The sequence below is a fragment of the Alligator mississippiensis genome, chromosome 5, assembly GCF_030867095.1.
Source record: "Alligator mississippiensis isolate rAllMis1 chromosome 5, rAllMis1, whole genome shotgun sequence".
Taxonomy (NCBI): Eukaryota; Metazoa; Chordata; order Crocodylia; family Alligatoridae; genus Alligator; species Alligator mississippiensis.
Genome location: NC_081828.1, coordinates 125,531,169 through 125,553,020, shown reverse-complemented (window position 1 = coordinate 125,553,020; position 21,852 = coordinate 125,531,169). Strand labels below are relative to the sequence as shown.

The following is a 21,852-nucleotide window of genomic DNA, read 5'->3' as shown; positions in this document are numbered from 1 at the left end:
TGTGCCTCATTAAATTTACAAGGAATAATATTCTCTAGAGAAGGATAAGTCTACTGGATCTTGCAGATTTGGCAGAAAGCAAGGCACCACAATTCATTTCAGGGTAATATTGGGAAAAGTATGATTATACACAGGGAGAACAACCATAGTGTTACTGGCTATGGAGGAGACTCCACAGGCATCAGTATAATTTTAAGCAGAATTACCTCCTAATAAAATGTTTTCATTTACCTGCAGGCTGAGCAGAGTGGAACTACACAGTATACCCTGTTCTGCTATTGGGTCACCTTTGAAAGCTTTCTAAGTCTCTTCTCTGTGGGGTTCCAACCAATAAGTTGTGAGAAACATCACCTTTCTTTATCCCAAATTTGAGGAAAAAGCTAAGGCCTGTGTAGGAACACAGGCTTATCAGGACCAAACAACCATATTCCTCACAACATGCAAGACTTGCCAGTCCTTGCATTGCTTGGTAGGAACTTCCATCATGTCATCTATCATTACCCTTTCCCCAAGGATTAGAAATAAATGGGTGGAAAAGAGAATTACTTGTCAACTGCTTTAAATCTCTTCCCAGCTGGCCCCACAGTCACGTTCCCAATTCTGAGTGCAGTTTCCTATTCTTCCATAGGACTACAAAGGTACCAAACAACCTACTATCCTACGCAGCTGATACTATTCTCAGGGGAAACAGAAAATCTGTGTTTCTATCCATTTGCAACCTATTGGAAGCAGAGAGTTTCCATCTTGGAAAGAGAAAAGGTATAAAGTCAGTCTTTTCTTCCCCTACAAGTTGCCCCCTAAACATTTTCATTGCTCTCCCTCCAATTTTCATTGCTTCTCCAATTTGTCCACATCCTTCTTGTAGTGTGGGGCTCAAAATTGGACACAGTATTCCAGATGTGGCCTCACCAGTGCCATACAGAGAGGAATAATCACTTCCATCGATCTGCTGGCAACACTTCCACTAAAGCAGCCCAATATGCTGTTAGACTTCTTTGTAACAAGGGCACACTATTAGCTGGTATTTAGATTCTTGTCCACTGTAACTCCCAGGTCCCTTTCTGAAGAGTCACCAGACGTACCAGTGCGTGGGACTGTTCCACCCTAGGTGCAGGACTTTGTGCCTATCTTTAAAGAACTTCATGAGATTTCTTTTAGTCCAATTCCCCAATTTGTTTTGGTCTCTCTGAATCCTAGCCCTACTGTACAGAATATTTACTAATCCCCCCCAGCCTGGTGTCATCTGCAAACTTGCTTGAGGGTGCCTTTCATCCCATCTTCCAGATCATTGATGAAGATATGCCTGCTTTGCACATCAAAGCATATAATCATTTCTGAAATGTGCCTGTTTGGCCATGACTGGGAGGCTCTAGAGTGAAAAGCATGAACCTTCCATGCCTTGAGCAAAAATGCTAAGGCCAATCAATATTCTTCAACATGTTAGGCACCCTCCCACTGGATTTAAATTGGAGTTATGCAACTAAACCCCTTTGAAGATATGGAGCCAAGTCATATAAAACAGAGCTGTAACAAACTGACAGGGGTGCACCAGTAGAGTTTTTGGGGGCTGATACCAATAGCCGATTTTTAAGGAGGCATATCAGCCTCCAATTCCGATACAGCTGCATCCAGCTGGTAAGTCTGTTGTAGTGGAAGGAGAGGGGGGAGGGAAGGGGTGTGGGGGGGGGCAGATCAAGGCCTCCCACAGTGAGGGAGGGAGCAGGGCTGGGGCAGGTGCTGTCCAGCTGGGGCAGGGGGGACAGAGCTGTGGCTCATTCAGGGGGCGCAGGGATGAGGAACGGCTCCTGCTGCTGCGCGCATCCCAGGAGGGCACCATGGGGTGGGGGGGAGAGGGTGTGCCTCAGATCTGTGCCTCAGTAACGTGTAGGTTCTTTCCAAATATCAGAAATCCAACAGGTTTGCATGTAACATGTCAGAAGGCAAAGTATACAAGGGCAGAAATAAAACCAACACAAAAAGTTATGATGGTATAAAAAGCATTCCTTAAGTGAGCTCAACAGAATAGAACATAAACTACACTAGGAAAAGAATATCCTGGAAATAAAAGAGGCAAAGAGAAAATAAAGGTCCAATAGCCAAATATATTAATCTTTTGAAGGGCAAGAGTCATTTCATTTTTCATATAAAATAGGCTTGACCATGACTTTTTGACTCTGACAGATGGTTCTCAACATTTTATTAGTATTCTGCATCCCTATGTGGTGCACTCTCTGGGGATGACTCTCCTCCACTGTCATATCTACTTCCAGCAGATTCTCCTAGAATATATATTTTAATTGTGTGGCTCTGGAAAGAATGAACCTCAAATTGTGCTAATGCCAGAAAGATCAAGCAGCACTAGAAGCTAGATCCCTATAGCACACTCATTCATAAGGCACATATGAGCAGTAAAAGCTCAGGCCTGTCTATAAGATACCTTTTGAAACTGGATCACAGCAACATCTAAAAAAATGCCATTAATGTCAGAGCTTCAAATATCATAGGAGTAAAATTTTCCTAAAGTACCTCATTTTCATTAAAAAATAATACTTAAGAACCTAAATCACTGATAGGTACTTAAAAATTTTTCCCTAGGCTGGCTACTTGCTAGTAGTGGGCTTTGAAGCTTTTACCCAAATTATGCCTTGTATTTGCAAAGCTGGTAAAATGTGTTACTTAAGAAAATCAACACGATGATTGTGACCATCCGTTTTGGTCTTAAAATCTATGAATTATACTTCTGGGGAAAAGATTTATCTTCTGCTAAGCATTTTCCAAAATTATGATTTATTTTGTGAAACCTTGGAATCATGTCTCGTTAGATTTGCACCTATTTAACATTTTAACACTACTAGTTTGTTTAAAGCAAGATTCACAAATCTGACTTCAACTGGCAGTCTGCCAGAGTATATGATGTTAATCCAAACCATTGCTTTACAGTGGTGCAGGATATCTGTGTCTACAGAAGGGGTATATACAGTTGTTAAGTCTTTGTAATTCTAGACTTGATTGTAGGAGTATGACGAGGGGCCACTTGCAAGCACTAATGGGGTAGAAGTGGGTGCGTGTATAAAACACACCTCAGAACATCCATCAGTGCTGGACTGCCTTATATATTTAATAATTTGAACACAGTCAAATGGTTTACAAAATAAGTATTTAGACACCTGATGCTATTTCAAAATTTTTAGGAATATCAGTCAATTGTATGCAACGCTACCAAGATATTTCTATATACATGCAAAGAACAGCAAGCAAATACTTACCATGTTATTAGCCCAAGCAATTAAATGTCCTCTCCATTTTACATTTCTTATATTTCCTTCTCCTTCATGTAAAACAGAGGGCTTCCATCTGTTCATCCAATTCTTGTCATATAACAACAACTGTGGAGACGTGTAACAACAACAAAAACAGTTGTATGAAATCATGTCATCTGTAATGGATTAGTATGTTTGATTTATGGTTTGTAACATGCTCATATTTCAAGGGGTGAAGGGTGGAGACCAAAGAGAGGGAAGTAAATAAGGTCAAACATTTAAGATGGATTGCATTTACAATGGAAACATTTTTAAAATACTTCAGAATTAAAAATTTCTTCAATTCAATTGAGCCATTCTAACACTGCACTTCTCAAAGGGCTTTTACACAAGACCATGTAATCTAATCATTCCTACTATAAAGATAAGAAAACCATAGTCAAGGGGCATGAACTGATTTGCTCAAGGCTGCTGACAGACATTCACTTAAAGACCTGATGGGGCCTGATCTGCAATCCCAACAAACATGCTTCCTGCCATGCCACACATTCATGGCACGATATGTGATTTGGTGATTAAGGATTACCTGCCACGCTTTACCTGCAGGGTGCCATGGTTTCTTTATCTGTATCTGAGAGTGATTACACACTCTTGTGCAAAGTGCACAAACAGCTGACTGTCAGCTAGGAATCAGGGTCTGGTACCAGCCCCACTGCAATCTCCAGCCCCAGCCGATAAGCAGTTGATTGTCAAAACCCCAGTTAGATGCCATACACGGTTTTTACAGGTCCCAGCAGGGAGAGGCTCCCTGATCCTGGGGTCCTGTCATGATGGAGCCTTTAAAAATAGTGTGCACTGGGCTGCACGCATGGTTTTCTGACATCTCTGGTGCACAAGAATCTTGGGAGTGGGGAGAGGCTCTTGTCTCCTGACGAGCCCTGAAGTCCCCAGAAGCTGAAAACCATGAGTGCAGCCCAGCGCACACATGGTTTTTGAATGTTTGTGATGCACCAAGCCCAAGATCAAAGAGACACTATGATCATGGGCTCACCACGCTCCACCCATCTGCCTCTCAGGCCTGGACAGGGGTCCAGGTAGAGGAGCTGTATCCCAGACTCTCAAGCTGCCCCATGCTGGATCCTGGCACTTATCTGAGTGTCAGGATCCTTCATGGGCTGGCCCCAACTGGCCACAGGTTCCATTTAAGGTGAGATACAAACAAGCCATAAAGTTGATACACATTACATATGGAATAACTTTGTAGCTAGCTTACTATATTATCTCACCTTAAATCAACTTTGTGTGGCTGGGTTACTATTTGCGGCATGATTAACAGGTTAATTGCATCTTAAATGTAACGTGTACCAGGGGCCCGAGGAACAACAGGTAAAGGGAAAACAGAACCCAGACCTTTTGATTCCAGCACATTAATTTTGCTCTGGGATTCATTACTTCTTTCAAAGAAACAGGACATTAGTTATGGAATCTTGCATTATGACACAACATGCCCCAATTAAGCAATTCAATGAAGGCTTCAAGTGCATGCCATGATCTTTTACAGCCATGCAAAACTATAGTTGTCTCAACGTGTCTCTGCATCAAAGAATAGGGGGCCCACACATTGGGATCATATTTCAGGACAGGCACAACTGACTAAAAACTTCGGGTCCAAGAACCTAGCCTTCCTTTAAAGAATGGTTTCTAACACATTTCAAACCATATTTCTGTAAAAAAAGTATGTTACAAAGCATCATCTAAAGAAGACTGTTTCCAAGGTATCCCAGCTGTTTACCAGCTCCAGAGTGCTTCCAAAAGGTTATTTTTACTAGGATTTTAATAGTTCTGGAGTACTGCCAGCAGTTAAGTGACACACAGAAAAGTTAAAGTTCCAACACACAGACAAGCTGGAATTTAAGGCCCCAATCCTGCCGACACATGTATGATTAGTCCTACTTCAACAGTGATGAGCTCATTCAGCAGGACTACCACCCTGTATAAAGTAACTCCTTGAACTTACTGTTGACTAACTCAAGAAACTCCGCTACTAAGGTTATGTAGACAGAGACAAAAGTACCCTTCAGCTGCTCTAAAAGGCAATGGGGAACTGCTGCTTGACAGTATGCATCAGTTGTTGTATTATAACTGTTATGCCTGTATGTTCCATAGCAAACTAAGTTAATTAAATGGCTCTAACCTCCAATGAAAGAGCCTCCAAATTACAATGGTTTCACTACACTTGTATTGTTAAAGGGTCAAACATACTGGCATTTATCAGTATCCTTTGATACCAATACCATTGTTAACTCCTATAACACTGCAACATTTCAAATATAAAAAGCTACTATGCAGACCCTCGCTGTAGGAGGGACTTTTTTTTTCTTTTAAATGTATAAGTAAGAGTAGCTGTGATGAGAGTGAATGATGAGGGGATTCATGCTTGTTTTTTAAAGGTTTGCGTAAGAACTACATAGACTGCATGTCTTTGGTAAAGCCACAAGATGGCACCAAAGGACCAAAATTGCCAGAAAAAGTTTAAACCGAGTCACTAAATAGAGAGGCTGGAGCCATGCCATGATGATCCATCAAACTGTCCAAAAAAGGGGTCTAATAAAGGATACCACAAAAAAGCCCTTGTCCTCCTCAATAAACAGAAGTTTTATCAGAAAGATTAACATATGGAGTCAGATTCTGTCTTAATAAACACCTTATAATTCCCTCCCTGGCAAAATGAGAACCGTGCAAATGCAGCTTGTGCAGTGGCTATACTTGTTAAAATCTGACACTCATCAGTAGATTGTGAACAAGTAGAAGCCTTCCACCCCACCAAAAAATAAAATAAAATAAAAGCCCCTAAGTGTCAAGATAAGTTATACTGAAACATTTATATTAAAATCACGATGTAGGGTAATCAGAACTTGGTACTGCTGGTGGCTCTTAAGAATTGAAAATATTTTTTGCTAATTTTCATGATACTAAATAATTGCTTCTTTAGTAGAAGAAAAATAGTTACTACTTCAGTGTTTCATTTTTTTCCAACTAAGGTACCAGTACATGTACAAGTAAGTGACATTTCCATTCAGACTGGATAAAGTTATTAACTTTGAAGTTATTCACTTATTATAAAAAATGGACATGTTCAGTATGAACAACATGCATTGCCAACTGTATGTTTACTTGTGAAGGATCTGCAAGTACATTTATTATTCACAAGTGTGCGAGTTAAACCGAAGAACAATTGTGACCTTTTCATAGTTTGAGAGCTACTTTTTTTTTTTTTTTTTTTTAAAGCCCACATATGACTGAGTAGAAAAACATTTAAAACTAAAGAACAGAAGACCACCTGATGTACTTCAGCACAGATTTTCAAGTGACTCTTCATTTGGGATAAATTCCTGGCACTTGCATAATATTTGATCTTCATACATATGACCCAAAAAACAAACATGCACCCCAAAACTCCAGGAATTAGGTTTTAAGGGCATACTAATCACTGGCTGGTTAACTTTGTAATACATGGGCCTGATAACATTGTGGTGGGGGGAGCAGGGGAATAAAAAAAAACCCATCCTTCATTACAAACCATCAAAGCATGATGCACCAAAATAAAGATGCCCTTAAAAACTAAGGAACTGACTTTCAGACATACTGAGAACCTTCAACTTCAAGCCATGGAGAGCTGGAGATTCCTACTACCTCAAAAAAATAGACCCTAAACTTAATTCCATAACGAATGTGAACAGTAAAATAATATTTACTTCTGCTAATAATATCATTTTTGTAATACAAATATTAAAAATAGGTTGAAGCAGCATTTAGACAAATGTCAAAAGTCAACTATCTCAAAGAAATACACTGAATAGGAACACTATGGTACCTAGTCTGTGGACAGATGTTACATTCAAAGCACTACATTTCCCCCTGCCCCATAGCTCTATAAAAGCTACGTTACTCTTACAGGTGTGTCTGGTGGTGGTGGGTGGGGTGTTGACTTTGACAGCTGTTGCTTTTCAGCAGCTGCCAGCTGATCACTGATAACCTACCCCCTTTCCCTGAGTAACTAGACATCTGCAATTAGTAAACAAGTGAGAAATGTGACGCAGTAACAAGCAGAATGGACTGCTCTGACCAGAAGAGGAAAAAAAAAGTTCTTGCTAACATCTGGCAACAGTTCCCCATAGTCGGAATGAGGACACTCTTAGAGGGATTTATCACTGAAGAAAGTTAGCTAAAACTTGCAGAACTGTCACTTTATGCTACACTGGGATGGTGAAAGTCCTTGATGTCTTTCAATATTTTTTCCAAGGGTCCACGTGTCAGGAATTAGTTTGTCAGTGGTAGTAGCACTGGAGGCTCATGCACAGAGAAGCAACCCCTGTTTGAACAGAAATTAAATGACATGTCCAAAAATCACAAAGGAGGTCTCTGTGGCAGAGCCAGGAAATGAAGTGAAGTTGATCCAAAAAATCATCCTTCTACTTCAGAAAGTTAAAGAACACCTGATCCGGGAGCCAACAGCAAGGACTCCTATTATAGCAGCTTTAAGATGACAGTAAATGGCCTTCTCAAAATAAAAGTGTTATCCTAATTTAATGGTAATAAAACCATGTGCTCTACACTACAATATTGATTCTCTTTTTTTGTTACACAGCCATCTTGAGACTTAGCAAACATGAACATTCTACAAAGGATTTAGGATCCTTCTCAACCCACTGAAAATATTCATCTTCAAAGTAATGGGTTAATGTATTTAGTTCACATTCCAAACATCTATCATATTAAAATAGCATCATTAGAGCACCAGAAAGCAACTTGTATGCAACAGGAACTAATCATTGAGCAAGGAAAAACTAACCTCCAGAAGACAGATTCCCCCTCCTCCCCCAACCACTTACTTTTTTTGGTGGGAGAAAAGTGTTGTAGGGCTTCGCTTCACATAAGTCTGACATAGTATATGTATTTCAAGAGCATCAACAAAATAATTTGTTTGCATTCCCTGTGGTACTCTTTATACTTCTCTCTGTGTGGCACTGCTAAGTCTCTAAACTCTTTGTTACAAGACACGGTAGTATTTGAGATGCTTTTCTAGCATCTTCTGCGTGGCAGTAATAAAATAAGCAAACCAAACTTTAACATAATCAAAACCACATGACAAATACTTAACCTTTTCCTTGCTATTACAGAGAACAGGTGTGCAAAGCTTTGCCCCACTGTATGTTTCTTGATGTATCATATTTACTTAAACCCAAGACCAGGCTTTTCCCCCAATCAGCATGGGGGGAAAAATGCCTCATCTTGGATTCAAGTACTGGCCTGCGGAAGGCAGTGGTTCAGCTCTAGCTTTGGTCCTGGGCTGAAGCAGGGGCTGAGCCACTTCCTGTCCCCAGCCAGAACAGCTTGCTTGGCGAGAGCAAGGGAGAACAAAGCAGCATCCTTCCTCCCCAACCTTGCCCCCCATGCTTGTGCCCACCATCTAACCCACTGCCACAGGTGGCAGGAAGGTCAGACAGCAATGTGGGGGTAGGTAGAGGGGGACAAGGGGCCTGGCTCCTAAGGTAATTTGTTTGATGGGTCTTTTTAACACTGTTGAATGAGTACCTTGTGTGCCTCTGTGCAACCACTTCATTATTGTCACAGCAGCAGCAATGCTAAAATGCATTAGAAAGCATCTTTTTTCTGTGGGACTTTGCAGATGACTGTTTGATTTAAAGACTGACTATAGTTCCACTGGATTACTTAACACATCTCTGCATATTTTCCACTTAATATTTCTGCCTCCTCAGAGAGAGTTGCTCAAAGTGCAACTACTAAAGAGAATGGATTAGATTTTGGATTTAATGGAGCTCATCATGCAATTAGCACTAACACAAATTGTGCATAAGCCCAATCTTTAAACTAAGCGTAGGAATTCTTAATCATCTGAATAGGGAAACCCTTGACTACAGCAATACTAGTGCAATGTGATGAAGTTTAAATTGACTCTCTCCAAGGGTGTATTATACATACACACATGCACATACGCACACACCCTTCTCTCCCATCCACAAGAGGTTTCAATGGAAGTAAACTATTTGGAAAGTAAGAATTACATTTCTGCACGCAGTCTATGCCACCACCAATTCGATCTAAAAATCTCCTTCTTCATGAAGATCTTGAAGAGATTTACAAAAATTAGTACGTACTATTTTCCTACTGTGGTATAGGGAAACACTCTTTCCTATACCAGGAATGCAGCAGCACCAGGCCCAGTGATTTAGTGACAAGCCCCCAAATGCACAATTATACTTTAATGATACTAATAACCAAGATTTTATTTAGCAAGGAATCAAGGATTAGTAACATCTATAAACATATAGTGTAAATATATATTTATTAGAAATGGTAATGGGCGGAGTGGATTCAAAGAAGGCAACGGGATCTGGTGGATGGTGAACACAGAAAGTATTTTCACTCACAGAATGCAACAGTCATAATGAATCTAACTGTGAACAAGTTTCATAGCTTCAAGTACAGATGGATTCAGGGAGACTCTTTCTACTGAAGTAGGTTTTGACTGTTTAATTGACTGTTGGGTTCTAGCTAGTCACCAGTTCACAAAACAGTCATCAGCAGGATTTGCCTGGAAAAGCTAAGACTTCCCAAACCAAAGATTTAACAGGCATCTTGTGCAAATGTACCTGAATTTTTCTAACATCATTTTGACATAACATGTTTAGAATTAAAGGTATTGCTGTTACATATGTTTTATAGATGCATAAGTTTAGGACTGGATAGAAGCATGTGTAGAAATGTGTAGAGTGATTACATCCATGCAACACACATGAATTCATTCCCCCTCTTTTTGCTTGGGAAAAACCCAAACATTCAATACAAGATACAGAATACTGTGATGATAGAGGGAAATATCTAAGTAAATATATTCCAATGTATTTATTAATACCTATCATCAGCATTACTAAAGGTCTCAGCTATTGACTAGTAATATATAATACTAGTCAACAGCCCAGACATACAGCCCCCCCCCACATTTTATATATATATATATATATATATATATATATAAAACAATGTTCAAAACACCAAACACACTTGTGGGAAAATCATATAGTTTGCAACTACAGTGGCTTGGTTGATGCTACAGCCTGGACACTGCTTAAGGTAAATTACACAATGTCTGGGCACAGATTGCCATAGTATTTACTCTTACTTCACTTAAACTGGACCTCTCAGTATTTACTGACTGACATTTTACAGCTTACAAAGCGATCTGCCTTTCTTGTCTGGTACTCTTCTACTACCGAATGCAATGCCAAACAGCTGACTATCTGGTTTCTAAAAATGGACTGTGCTGCAAACAGCATCCTGACAATTTAATAATTTGTCAAAGTAGTCCAACCAGTTATTATGAAGTACATATAGTAGGGTTCAGAGGTAAAGGTCATCTACTTACTCACAAAGCAAAGTTAAAGTGCATCTGCTGACACTAAAAATCAGACAATTAAAAAAAACATCCAAGACATTCCCCAGCAGACTTGACTTTAACGTATGAATTCCACTGCAATTCTCACAACAGCAACTTCAGCTTCCTAAAAAGAATGTGTTTTCATTTCTCCTTTCCCCATTTGTTCATAATCTCTATCCTATCACTGCATTAGAGGTTGCTGCAACTTAAGTGAAACAGAATGTAAAATAAACTTGTTTATAGCATGTCAGACAGTGGAGATAGTATTTCAGGGCAAGATGCATTATCGCTGAAAAATTATCTTAAATTTTTTAAATAAATGCTTTCCCTAAACAACAATGTCTTTTTTTGTGTGGCTTTTCTGGCACATATGAACAGCAGCTGCATGTAGTTTGGGCACTTAAATGAGATGATCATACCCTCCATATTTTATTTTTAGCTAAAACATGAATGAAAGGAAATATGTGGGACCTTCTGTGTTGGAAAATTGGCCCTTCAGTTGCCTTAGCAACAGAAAAAACTGGCCCTAAATTTCCAAAACGATTAGTGTTCTCAGTGTTCAACTTTGAATGATTTCTGGAAAAAAAACGCAGCTTCATTAGTCTATATATCAAACTTCTTTAAGTCTGGGCATCCAGTACTCAAAGTCACTTTAGAAAATTAAGGGCCTGATCCTGTAAGGTACTGAGTGTCCTTCTTCATCGCTGACTTCTGTAGGAATTAAACATGGCCTAGAACGTGCAGTCTCCTCACCCCCATTTAAAAGCAGGTCCCCAAAACTTTTTAACAAATGTTTTCATGTTATGTGGGAACAGTCTTGTCACTAATGGTGTGGGTCAGTTATTTGACTTAGAGCATATTTTCCTAGCAATATCCGGATATTGGTCCAAACCCCCACAAATGTAAAACCTCACCAACAGCTTTACAAAGAGAGACATACCTCAAACTGCTTTGCTCATCTAAGCTATCTTTACACACAATGAAGCAGCCAATACCTTGATTTTGGAACCTACATATCCTTCAATCTTCTCGCTCAGTTACTTTGGCCTCTTTAACCCTATGTGTACTGTGGATACCTCTACTGCTCTATAGCATTCATTCAACTGACAGGTTGAGAAACACCAGTATGTTAAGGGTTAAGTGAAGAACACCTTTATTTCAGCTTTACTACCCTCATTTAGCTAGCTTTCACCCTGTTATTTTTTAAGATTAGACCCTTTTTTAAAAGGCAGAAGGTTACGGCCTTCAATAGCACAGTATTTGTCTTTTCCCCTTGCTTTGAAGCTCTGCTATCCAGTCTGGCCAGGGATGCCCTGTTATTTACAATATATTATTATTTCAGGGTTACCATCATCCATTCACAATGGTGCTGTACTTAATTGCAGAGTTAAGCGAAGAAATGTTCCTCTGTTTAGTACTTTACCTAGCACCTCCAGTTGAGATCACGTCAACGCCTCTATAATCCACCTATAATTTTCAGAGGTGGATACCATACACCTGTAAAAAGCTACTGTTTTCTGAAAAGCGAGGCAACTACCTTATCCAAAAATTTAAGTGTTGCATTTTTATTCAAATAAATAAGCTTAACAGGTATGGTTTTCATTTACATTCTGTATAATCAAAAGTTAGCTTTAATTTGACCACGATATCTTTTTTCCTGTTTTAGGTTGGTGCTTTGAAATGACAGCAGCATACACCAAATTAAGCAGATTTTACAGACTTGTGCTACAAAATTTTAAAATGCCTACTTCCATCATGGCTGTTTGCAAAACATTGTATTTTTTTAAATCTCAGTACCATACAAAAACCTGAAAAGTTCTGAAGAAGGTTCCTGGAATCAAGAATCTATAAATATGCCCCCATTTTAAAAAATAGTTACAATTTAAGGCTATACTTACATAATGGCCCCTTGAATGCTACACTGTAAAATGCCCTTATACCTCTTTATGAAGGACTGATTTTTCTCAAAACAAATATAATTAAGAAAATGGAAATTAACAAACAGAAACTTTAGTTCTGGAAGGCATTCATATTAAGCAAAGTACTAAAGTGGGTGCTTAACTTTAAAGTTAACAAGAATGGATGTAGGCATATCTTAAGTGCTTTCTTGAACTGAGGCCATAAAGTATTAGAATTGTAGATTTATTATATAAACCAATATAAGCAAGAAATTCAAGAAAGAAACAAAAAGGATCCCTCACACTTTCTGAAGTGACAATGCATATAATGTAGCTGGAGGCTGCTGTTAGAAATGGCAACACTCCATTCCAGGTCCTTCTGCAAACACTGGATTCTCTTTTCTTAGGTCCCAGAGTTAAAAATGTGGGGATGGATAGTGAGAACTCACACTTTTCTAGACACTGCTTCTATATGCAACTCAGACATAACATTGTATTGGGAGACATTCTCAAGGGTTTTCTTCATACTGGGAAGCATAGATTTTGACTTTTAGTTTTAAATAAAACTTTAAAACCAAAACCAAATTGATTTACCAAAGTAGTCTCCATATTATGCATGACCCTTGAATCCAACCAACTAAAAATGCAGATCTATATGATCTCTCCATACAGCACTCAAAAGATTGGATAGGATTTCAAAAGATTCAGCGTATAACATGGCTATTTTTTTTGCTACAACCTTAAAAATAAGTTTCTTTTTAGAGACTTTTTGTTTATTTGTTTTTCAGATACAGAAGCAAATAAAATTAAATAACAAGGGTCAGGTCTTTAATACAATAATATTACCTATCATATGCCAAGATGTCTATTAAAGTTCCCCTGAAGAGGAAAGTTTCTCAGCAAAGTATGAAGATATTAGGAATCAGTATACCATTTCCAAGAGGCAGGAATATAAAACTACCTGTCAGGTAATCAAAGATAACCAAAGAGATGTGTTCAATCCTTAATTTTTTTTCTGTTCAGCATCAAGTGAATCCAAGTTATTTGACCACTTGACAGCACTTCCAAGTTCTATTAATTCCCAGTTTCTCTCCCCTTGTCATCATGTCCAGCATGAAAAAGCCTGACAATTTTGTTGTTGGGAGATATCCACCGATAGTTCGTTCTTTGGTGGTTAATGCAGACTGGTCAGACAACCAAAGCATTCAGAGAGTAGTTTTTGTTTGTTTTAATAGATAAATAATGACTACTGGTAATAAGTTGCACTGCTGATGAAAAACAGAGGCATTACTAGTTTGTGCTTTCTGAATGCAAGGCAAATTCAATGCATTTGGCTCAATGCATCTGGAACTATGGATATTCATTTCTATTTCAAAAGGGTCACAGTAACTTGTTAAAAAAATTAAATAATTATAATAAAATAGCATTTTCCTGTTTTATTTTCTTTGTTTGACCCCAAAATTACATGAGCAGAGAGTAGTTAGCCATATTAATCTGAAGTCATACGGAAGGCAGAGTAGATATGCACCTTACAGACTAACTAAATCAGAGATGCCTAAACTTTTGTAAGCAGTGGCTCATCATCAGATGCTATGCATCGTCTAGGATTTAGTTTCTAAGGTGAAAATCTACCCTGCCTTCTGTCCAAAATAGGCATCAGAAGGTAGAGGCATTATTACCTAAGACTTCATTATCTGCAAGTTGAGAATCAAAATTAATTCTACTCAAAAACAAATAATGTGAATGTAATAAGACCAAAATGCCTGAAATGAAGGTTAAATACTACAGGTACAGAATTAGATGTCAATCCCCATCCTGATTTGTGATTTTACAAATAAGGTGTCAAGTTCTGAGGGCACTCTTCCCATAAGAAACAAAGGCAAAACAAGGCTTAAAGGACAATGGGTCAATTGCCACTTTGCTTATTTAATTCATTTGGGGGGAAAGGGGAGAAGAAATCAAGGCAGGAGATACTATGCATGTTAGAACAGAACAGTATGGATACAATTCTGTTCTTGTCCTCATTTTAAGGGTTTGGGCAGATAGAAGTCCCAGAGAGAGAGAGAATGTGTGTGTGTGTGTGTGTGTGTGTGTGTGTGTGTGTGTGTGTGTGTGTGTGTGTGTGTGTGTGTGTGTGTGTGTGTGTGAGTGAGATACATCTATTAATTTGAATTGTAAACTTTGTTCAAAGAGGAAGGGAAGAAAGACCTACCTTTTAGAATATGGCAACTTACCTTTTTACCACCTGTTACAAACTGTTTGCAGGGGGATTTCACAAACTGAGGGTGAACAGCAACAATCTGGATTTAATGTGGGAGAAAAATAATTCCTGTTGAAGTTATTAAGCATTACAGGGACTTCAACTGCAACAACACCTGTTTTAACTTTCAAATTAGCTAAATATTGCCATATATAGATTATTACAACTACATTCCTTCTACTAGGTGACAAGACATACAAATGTTCTTTTCCCATTAAGAGTTACAGGGAAGCTTCTAAACAGTGAATGGCCTATACTGGGCTACACCTGTCAGCAAAATTGTGATGACTGTTCTTTCCACAAAACAAAACCTTAAATCAAACCAGCTGGTTTTCTTTTTTCCTACAAGAACTCTTTCTGGCCCAGTACAGACTTTACACTTTTACTGGTATAAGTGATAGGAAACCGGTCTATACCCATGACAGAACAGAAGTTCTGTTACAGAAACCAATCTAGACCCATAACACATTGGAAGTTCAGTACACAGACTGGTTTAAAAATGTCAGAACCCAGTCTAAGATTTGCCCCCCTCCACCAAAGGACGAATGTGTACTCTGTTCACTACCCATCAAACTTATGGCACTTATAGGAAACGATATAACTTAGCTCAATTTCACCTCAGGCTTTCTGAATGTCTGTACCTAGCCTCAGAGAGGATACCTAGGTCTTCACAGAATCCTACTATTGCTAGCAGCGGCATACTGCGACAAGGAACTCAGGGCACAGGGACACTGGCATTTCCAGTTGCCGCCATGCTGCTGGCATGATCATGACTGAGCAGCTGCTGGTGGCAGCTGTTTTCTTTTGCACCCCTTTTCTCCCCCCAGTGAGTTGGCACCTAAGGTAGTTTCTCCTAATTGCCCCAGGCTAGTGATGTCACTGACTGCTAGCTTCTGATGGCTAGCCACTAACATAGATGAAGTTAAGAGAACAGTAATTGAAGTTTTTCCCTCAACAAAGTATGCCTCACCATTGTGACATCACGACCCACTGCCTTCTCCCAGGGTAAGTTTAAGATTATAATCAATTCAAATACTGACCTAGCAGAACCCTCACAATTTATAATCACAGACTTACAAGAAGAGAGGAATAAGTTAAGACAGAAAACAGCAGATGGCTGACAACTTCCCATATGTTTTGCCTTTTGTATTTGAAAAACTCAGTACTACTTTCTACAAAACCTAGATCAACTTTTCCCCCCCAACATAACCAGATCAGCAGTTTTTATGCTAACATAGCAAACCATTTTTGGGTGATATGAATATTAGCATGGGGAAGAAGCATTGCTTTATTTTGCAGAATAGGAGTCAGCATGATCCTTATGTTATTAAAGACAAAAATGCTGCAATTTATTAAGGATTAATTAAAAAGTACTTACTTTAATAGGACAGTCAAACGTTTCAAGAAATTCTTCTCCCGAATACAATCCACACACCTGTACCTAGAGAGGTATTTTTAAAATAAAATCAAAATTACCTAGTAATAAATTTCACAAGGGAAATGATGAACATAATGTCACTTCATGACTGGAAGATAAATGCAACAGATCACACACTTTACTTTAAAAATGCAGTAAACTTAACAATTCAGAGTTATCCTAGGCTTACTTGAAATCCATTAAGGTATCTCATGAAACATTTTCAGTAGTATAAGAGTGCTTCCTGGCAATTAAGTTTTTACAAGCGCTATGAGTTCCCTATACTCTGAGCTGAGCACTTTTGTTAAACAGATACTGATCTGGATTAGAGATGAATAACTTAATAAAACTAAGTAGAACATATATTAAAAGCTTCTCTGAGAAGGAATTGCCTTTTTTCTTCTTTTTTAAAATTATCATAGTTAAACTTCAAAGACTTTTTTATAATACTTAACATTTTAAAATAATTCTAGGCTATAAAGCAAAAGTAGAATGAAAACCAAGCACCATGATTTTTCATGACTTCCTCTAAAAACATATCAGCTTCTTTCCCTTACACACAGAAATCATTGTATGAAGCCCCTCCCCCACCCCTTTTCGTTACTGTGAAATAATAGTTTGTAAATGGGGACCGGTTTGGTCACAGTAAATGTTTTCTGCGCTTTAAAGAATAGATAAGAATAAAGAATGAATGCAATAAAAGAGCAAAAAGACAGACGCACAACAGAAGACTTATCTCAACACTAATTAAATTTAAATGGAAGGTGAGAATTGCTACTGGAAAGATGCAGATAATCAATTTAGAATGGAATAAATGAAAGGCAAATGAAAACTTTTTTTTAGGAGTTTACAGAAGTCCCTACAAGTGCTATAATCCTGGAAAGTAGTGCAGCATCAGACAGACCGACACAGCATATGTTCATGGTTGAGGGACATTTGAGGCTCGGTAGAAGCCAGATATTGTAATGAACTCTATTCTCAACTTCCAGCAAGCATCATGTATACTCAAGAGAGACCCAATATCAAGAAAAAGGGATGTAAAGGGTGCCCAGAACTCAAATTAGAACAATAGGATGATTCTTTTAAACTTTCATTAAATTTAGACTTTAAAAAATAAAAGGTTACATAGCCTAAAAATGAAATTCCAGGTCTGTTCAAGAACCCCTCTTCTGAACCCTAGTACTTACTTATTTATACTGTGGATTATCAATTAACGAGCTCCACCCAGGTTTATTTAGCTCAAATGCTATTGTCAATGGACACAAGGGAATCAATGGTTATATATGTAATGCTATGCAGGGAAATCAGAGGGAATAGTGAAGCCACTACTAGTTTCCTTGAGAAAGGAAATTCTGTCAACAAATTACATTCTGCCTACAGTAGGACACAATTATCTAACAGGTCTTTTCCAGCTTTGTTATCTACAGTTATTACAATCCCCAATGAGTCTTTCAGTAGAAAAAAAAATAAAGCAAAGGGGGAAGGGAAGTACATAGTATCTAGAGGAAAGTCAACAGCAATAAGCCAAAGGACCTTTGGTTCAATGTCTCCACAGCAAGATTCACTGGAATACTACATTCATGGAGGACTCTACAGAGTGCCTGTAGACCAGCAGTCACCAACCAGTGGATCTCAATTCACTGGTAGATCTTGGAGCCTCTTGGAGTCAATCTGAGGCTGGGGTGGAGGGCTGAGTGCCCGCATGCATGCATGCATGTGCCCCAGCCCAGCAGGTCAGTCTGTGGGGGAGGGAAGAAGTGGGGGCTAGATCAAGGCCCCCACAGTGAGGGACAGTGCCACACAGGCAGGAGCAGGGGTAAATTAAGTGGGGCCCTGGCTGGGTGGGACTTACCTGTTGGGGAGGCATGCCCTCAAATAATTTTTTCTCCCTCTGACTCGACGCCCCCCCCCACCCCCGACCTCCATCAGCACAGATTTGCCTGCTGGGTTGTGGGGAGGAGTTGGGGCAGCACACAGTAGATCTTGGGTTACTTTTAAATGCCAAAGGTGATCTCCTACTTTAAAAAGTTGGAGACCACCACTGTAGACACAGTTGCGGAGTAAACTGGCCATTAGGTAATCACCAATGGCTTGAAAAGAATATAATCAGAAACAGCAGTTGACTGAGAAGCAAAGTCATATTTGGCTTGGCAGCATGTCCAGAAGACAGTCACACTAATGCCATTTCAGCCGCCTCATCTCTTCCTACTCGGCTCATTTCTTGGATATTTCCTAAATATTATTACCAATTTTGGTCATTATTCATTAGTGGATATATAGTCTCTTCCATGCTTTATAGAGTGTTCCATGTACCAGCTTGGGCCAACCTACCACTCCAGAGGAATGAAAATCAATACCTGGATGCCGTGAGACACCACATAATCAGAGCCCTGTGATGCTTTAACTGAATATACGATTAGACACGAATAAGACTGAACTGTCTCTAAGCCAACAAAATCTTTTGGTTGTTGGGGTTTTCTTGGAGAAAGGGAGACTAATGAAAATGGCACATCATGCAATAGAGGAAACAAAATAATCAAGAGGCAGAGGAAAGGAAAAAGTTAAAAGATACAAATCTTTTACTCACTTAGGAAATCTAACCATTTAAAACACATACATGTACATAAGTTCTCATATTTAAAAGTGAAAAATCAAAATTAACATCAACAATAGAAGAAATAACTATGGCAACTAGAATGATAATTCCCCCAGTAAAGTACTGCACTGCACGTAACTGTATAAGTTTTCAACATTTATATTTCTTTAAGAATTTGGAAGCAAAATGGATCCAGTTAACTAAAGGGAAAAAAACAACACAGCATAAAATGTAAGTTATCATCATGTTTACTCAGGGGACCCCATAGATCAGTTTATTACTTCTTAATGTCTTTTATCCTACAGAGAGAAAGTGATTCTTTTGAAATTACAAAGCTATATTGGATTTATCTAGTTCTATTTTCTTTCTCCATTTCGTTTATCACATTTTTTGGGTAGTCTAAAATGGAGGCCCCTACATTTTGCAAATCCTCTGTATTTGAGTTTTTGTAGTACCTCTCTTCCCAGCTTTATAGTCTTATTCTAAGCCTTAATTATTACAATAAATGTTACCTTATGGTAAAGTGGGTAAAAAAGACTGGCCAGACCACCATGTCAATGCTTCCTGATTTTGCTGTTTCTTTAAGCAAATGGGTTCCAAGTTTCAGCATCTAGCAATGGAGTCTCACTGAGTATTTCGTTATTCTCTTGGTTCTCATGAAAGAGAATTGTTATTTTCTTCCCCTGACCAATTCAGAGGAAGTGTTCTCTCTCAGTCAGAAAAGCTGACAGAGTGTGGGAGTAATAAAGGAGGAAAATGAAATAGTAATAAATTATGCAATTTAGAGAAAGAGAAAAAGCAGTTTGCATCACTTAATTTTCTTCCAAGAAGGTGACTTGCCTTCTTCTACCTTGTGTAAACTGACTTCTGTTTGGGGGTAAAATTGCTGTGTGTTATGCAAATAACTGTCCATTGAGCAGCCCAACAAAACCACACCAGCTCATAGATAATTCTCATGACACTATATCCGGTTCAAAAATTTGCATCATCTATTTTTATCCAATGTTTATTTAACAGAACCAAATTATTTCTCCTTTTTGTAACTCTGGATACAGTTTATCATTCTCAACAAGTGTTGTTTACCTATAAAACAACAAGAAAGATATGGAGCTCTACAAAAACATGCTGCCAATGTCTCACTTGTGGTAAAGGATGAGTGTAAGAGTGACAGCCACAGAAACCTAGCTGAGGCCTTATTTTAATGGGTTTGCACAAAAGGGCAAATATAATGCCCAGCTTTAAGAAAGAGAAGAAGGAAGATCCAAGGAACTACAAACCAGTCAGCCTCATCTCGGTCCCTAGAAAAATCATGGAGCAGGTCCTCAAGGAATTCATTTTTAAGCACCTGGAGGAAAAAAATGGTGATCAGGAACAGTCAGCATGGATTCATCAAGGACAAGTCATGTCTGACCAACCTGATTGCCTTCTATGATGAAGTGACTGACTCTGTGGATGTGGGGAAAGCAGTGGACATGATATACCTTGACTTTAGCAAGGCTTTTGATACAGTCACCCACAGCATTCTTGCAAGGAAGCTAAGGGTGTATGGACTGGATGAATGGACTGTAAGGTGGACAGAAAGCTGGCTGGATCATCGGACTCAACAGATAGTGATCAATGGCTTGAAGTATACTTGGCAGCCGGTATCAAGTGGAGTGCCTGGAGCTGGTTTTGTTCGATGGCTTAATCAGTGACCTGGGAGATGGCATAAAGTGCACCCTAAACAAGTTCGCAGATTACACCAAGCTGGGGGGCGTAGTAGATAAGCTGGAGGATAGGCCTAGGATTCAGTGACCTGGACAAATTGGAGGATTGGGCCAAAAGAAATCTCCTGAGGTTCAACAAGGACATGTGAAAAGTCCTGCACTTAGGATAGAAGAATCCCATGCAGGCTTGGGACCACCTGGCAAAGCAGCATCTTTCCAGAAAGGGACCTGGGGGTTTCAGTGGACAATAAGCTAAATACAAGTCAAAAGTGTGCCCTTGTTGCCAAGAAGACTAACAGCATACTGGGCTGCTGTTAGTGTGCTGTCAGCAGATCAAGGAAAGGAATTATTCCCCTCTATATGTGACTGGTGAGGTGACATCTAGAGTACTGTGTCCAGTTTTGGGTCCCCTATTACAGAAAGGGCAAGTTAGAGAGAGTCCAGCAGGGGAAGGGGGACAACAAAAATGGTTAGGGGGCTGGGGCACATGGCTTCTGAGGAAGGGCTGAGGGAATAGGGCTTATTTAGTCTGCAGAAGAGAAAACTGGGGGGAGACTTGATAGCAGCCTTTCACCATCTGAAGGGTAAGTCCAAAGAATATAGAGCTAGGGGTGGGCAAAGTCCGGCCCACGGGCTGGATAGGGTCCATGGCAGACTCCATTTTCCAGCAGCCCCTGCCCACATCGCTGCACTCTGTTTCCATGGAGACCCCAATAGGGGTGGTGCTGTGCCAGAGCTGGGCCAGGGTTTCCATGCAAACCAGACCCAGTAGTACTGGCAGCATGCGCAGCTGGATGGGGAGCTGCTCCAAGGCCAGGACTGGGATCTTGCAGTGGGACAGCACGGTCTAGAGCTGGGGCAGAGCCATGATCCACTGCTTGCATGTCCCTGCCCGTCCCTTGGACCACACTATCACCGCTGCAAAATCCCAGCCACAGAGCAGCTCCCTGCCAGCACTGCTGGGGCCAGTCACCATGGAAACCCTGGCCCCACAGTGTCACAGGACCGCCGCTCCTGGGGTCTCCATGTAAACTGGCTGCAGCACCACCAGCAGGGGCTGCTGGGAAATGGAGTTTAGCCACTGGCCAGGTCTGCCATTTTGGCCACCCCTGAGCTAGACTGTTCTCAGAGGTGGCAGATGACAGTACAAGGAGCAATGGTTTAAAGTTGTAGTCTATATTTCCATAGCACAACCTTTTGTGGGCTGAAGCTCACTTTACCAGATGCTGTGAATGTGTGTGCACAAAACAGTATAA

General features: G+C 39.6%; 1 protein-coding gene across 5 annotated transcripts in view; it reads right to left on the bottom strand.

Moving 5' to 3' along the window:
- The window catches only part of VPS41 (VPS41 subunit of HOPS complex), a 166,581-nt gene that overhangs the window by 74,347 nt on the left and 70,382 nt on the right, over window positions 1-21,852 (bottom strand). For 4 of the 5 annotated variants that reach the window (XM_006267880.3, XM_014602587.2, XM_019483393.2 and 1 more), the window contains 3 exons: window positions 16,256-16,318; window positions 14,852-14,917; window positions 3,267-3,386 (listed from right to left, as the gene is read on the bottom strand). In XM_006267880.3, coding sequence (XP_006267942.1) covers window positions 3,267-3,386; window positions 14,852-14,917; window positions 16,256-16,318 — 249 coding nt within the window. The remainder of the gene's footprint in view (window positions 1-3,266; window positions 3,387-14,851; window positions 14,918-16,255; window positions 16,319-21,852) is intronic. The other variant, XM_059728674.1, reaches the window with a different exon arrangement.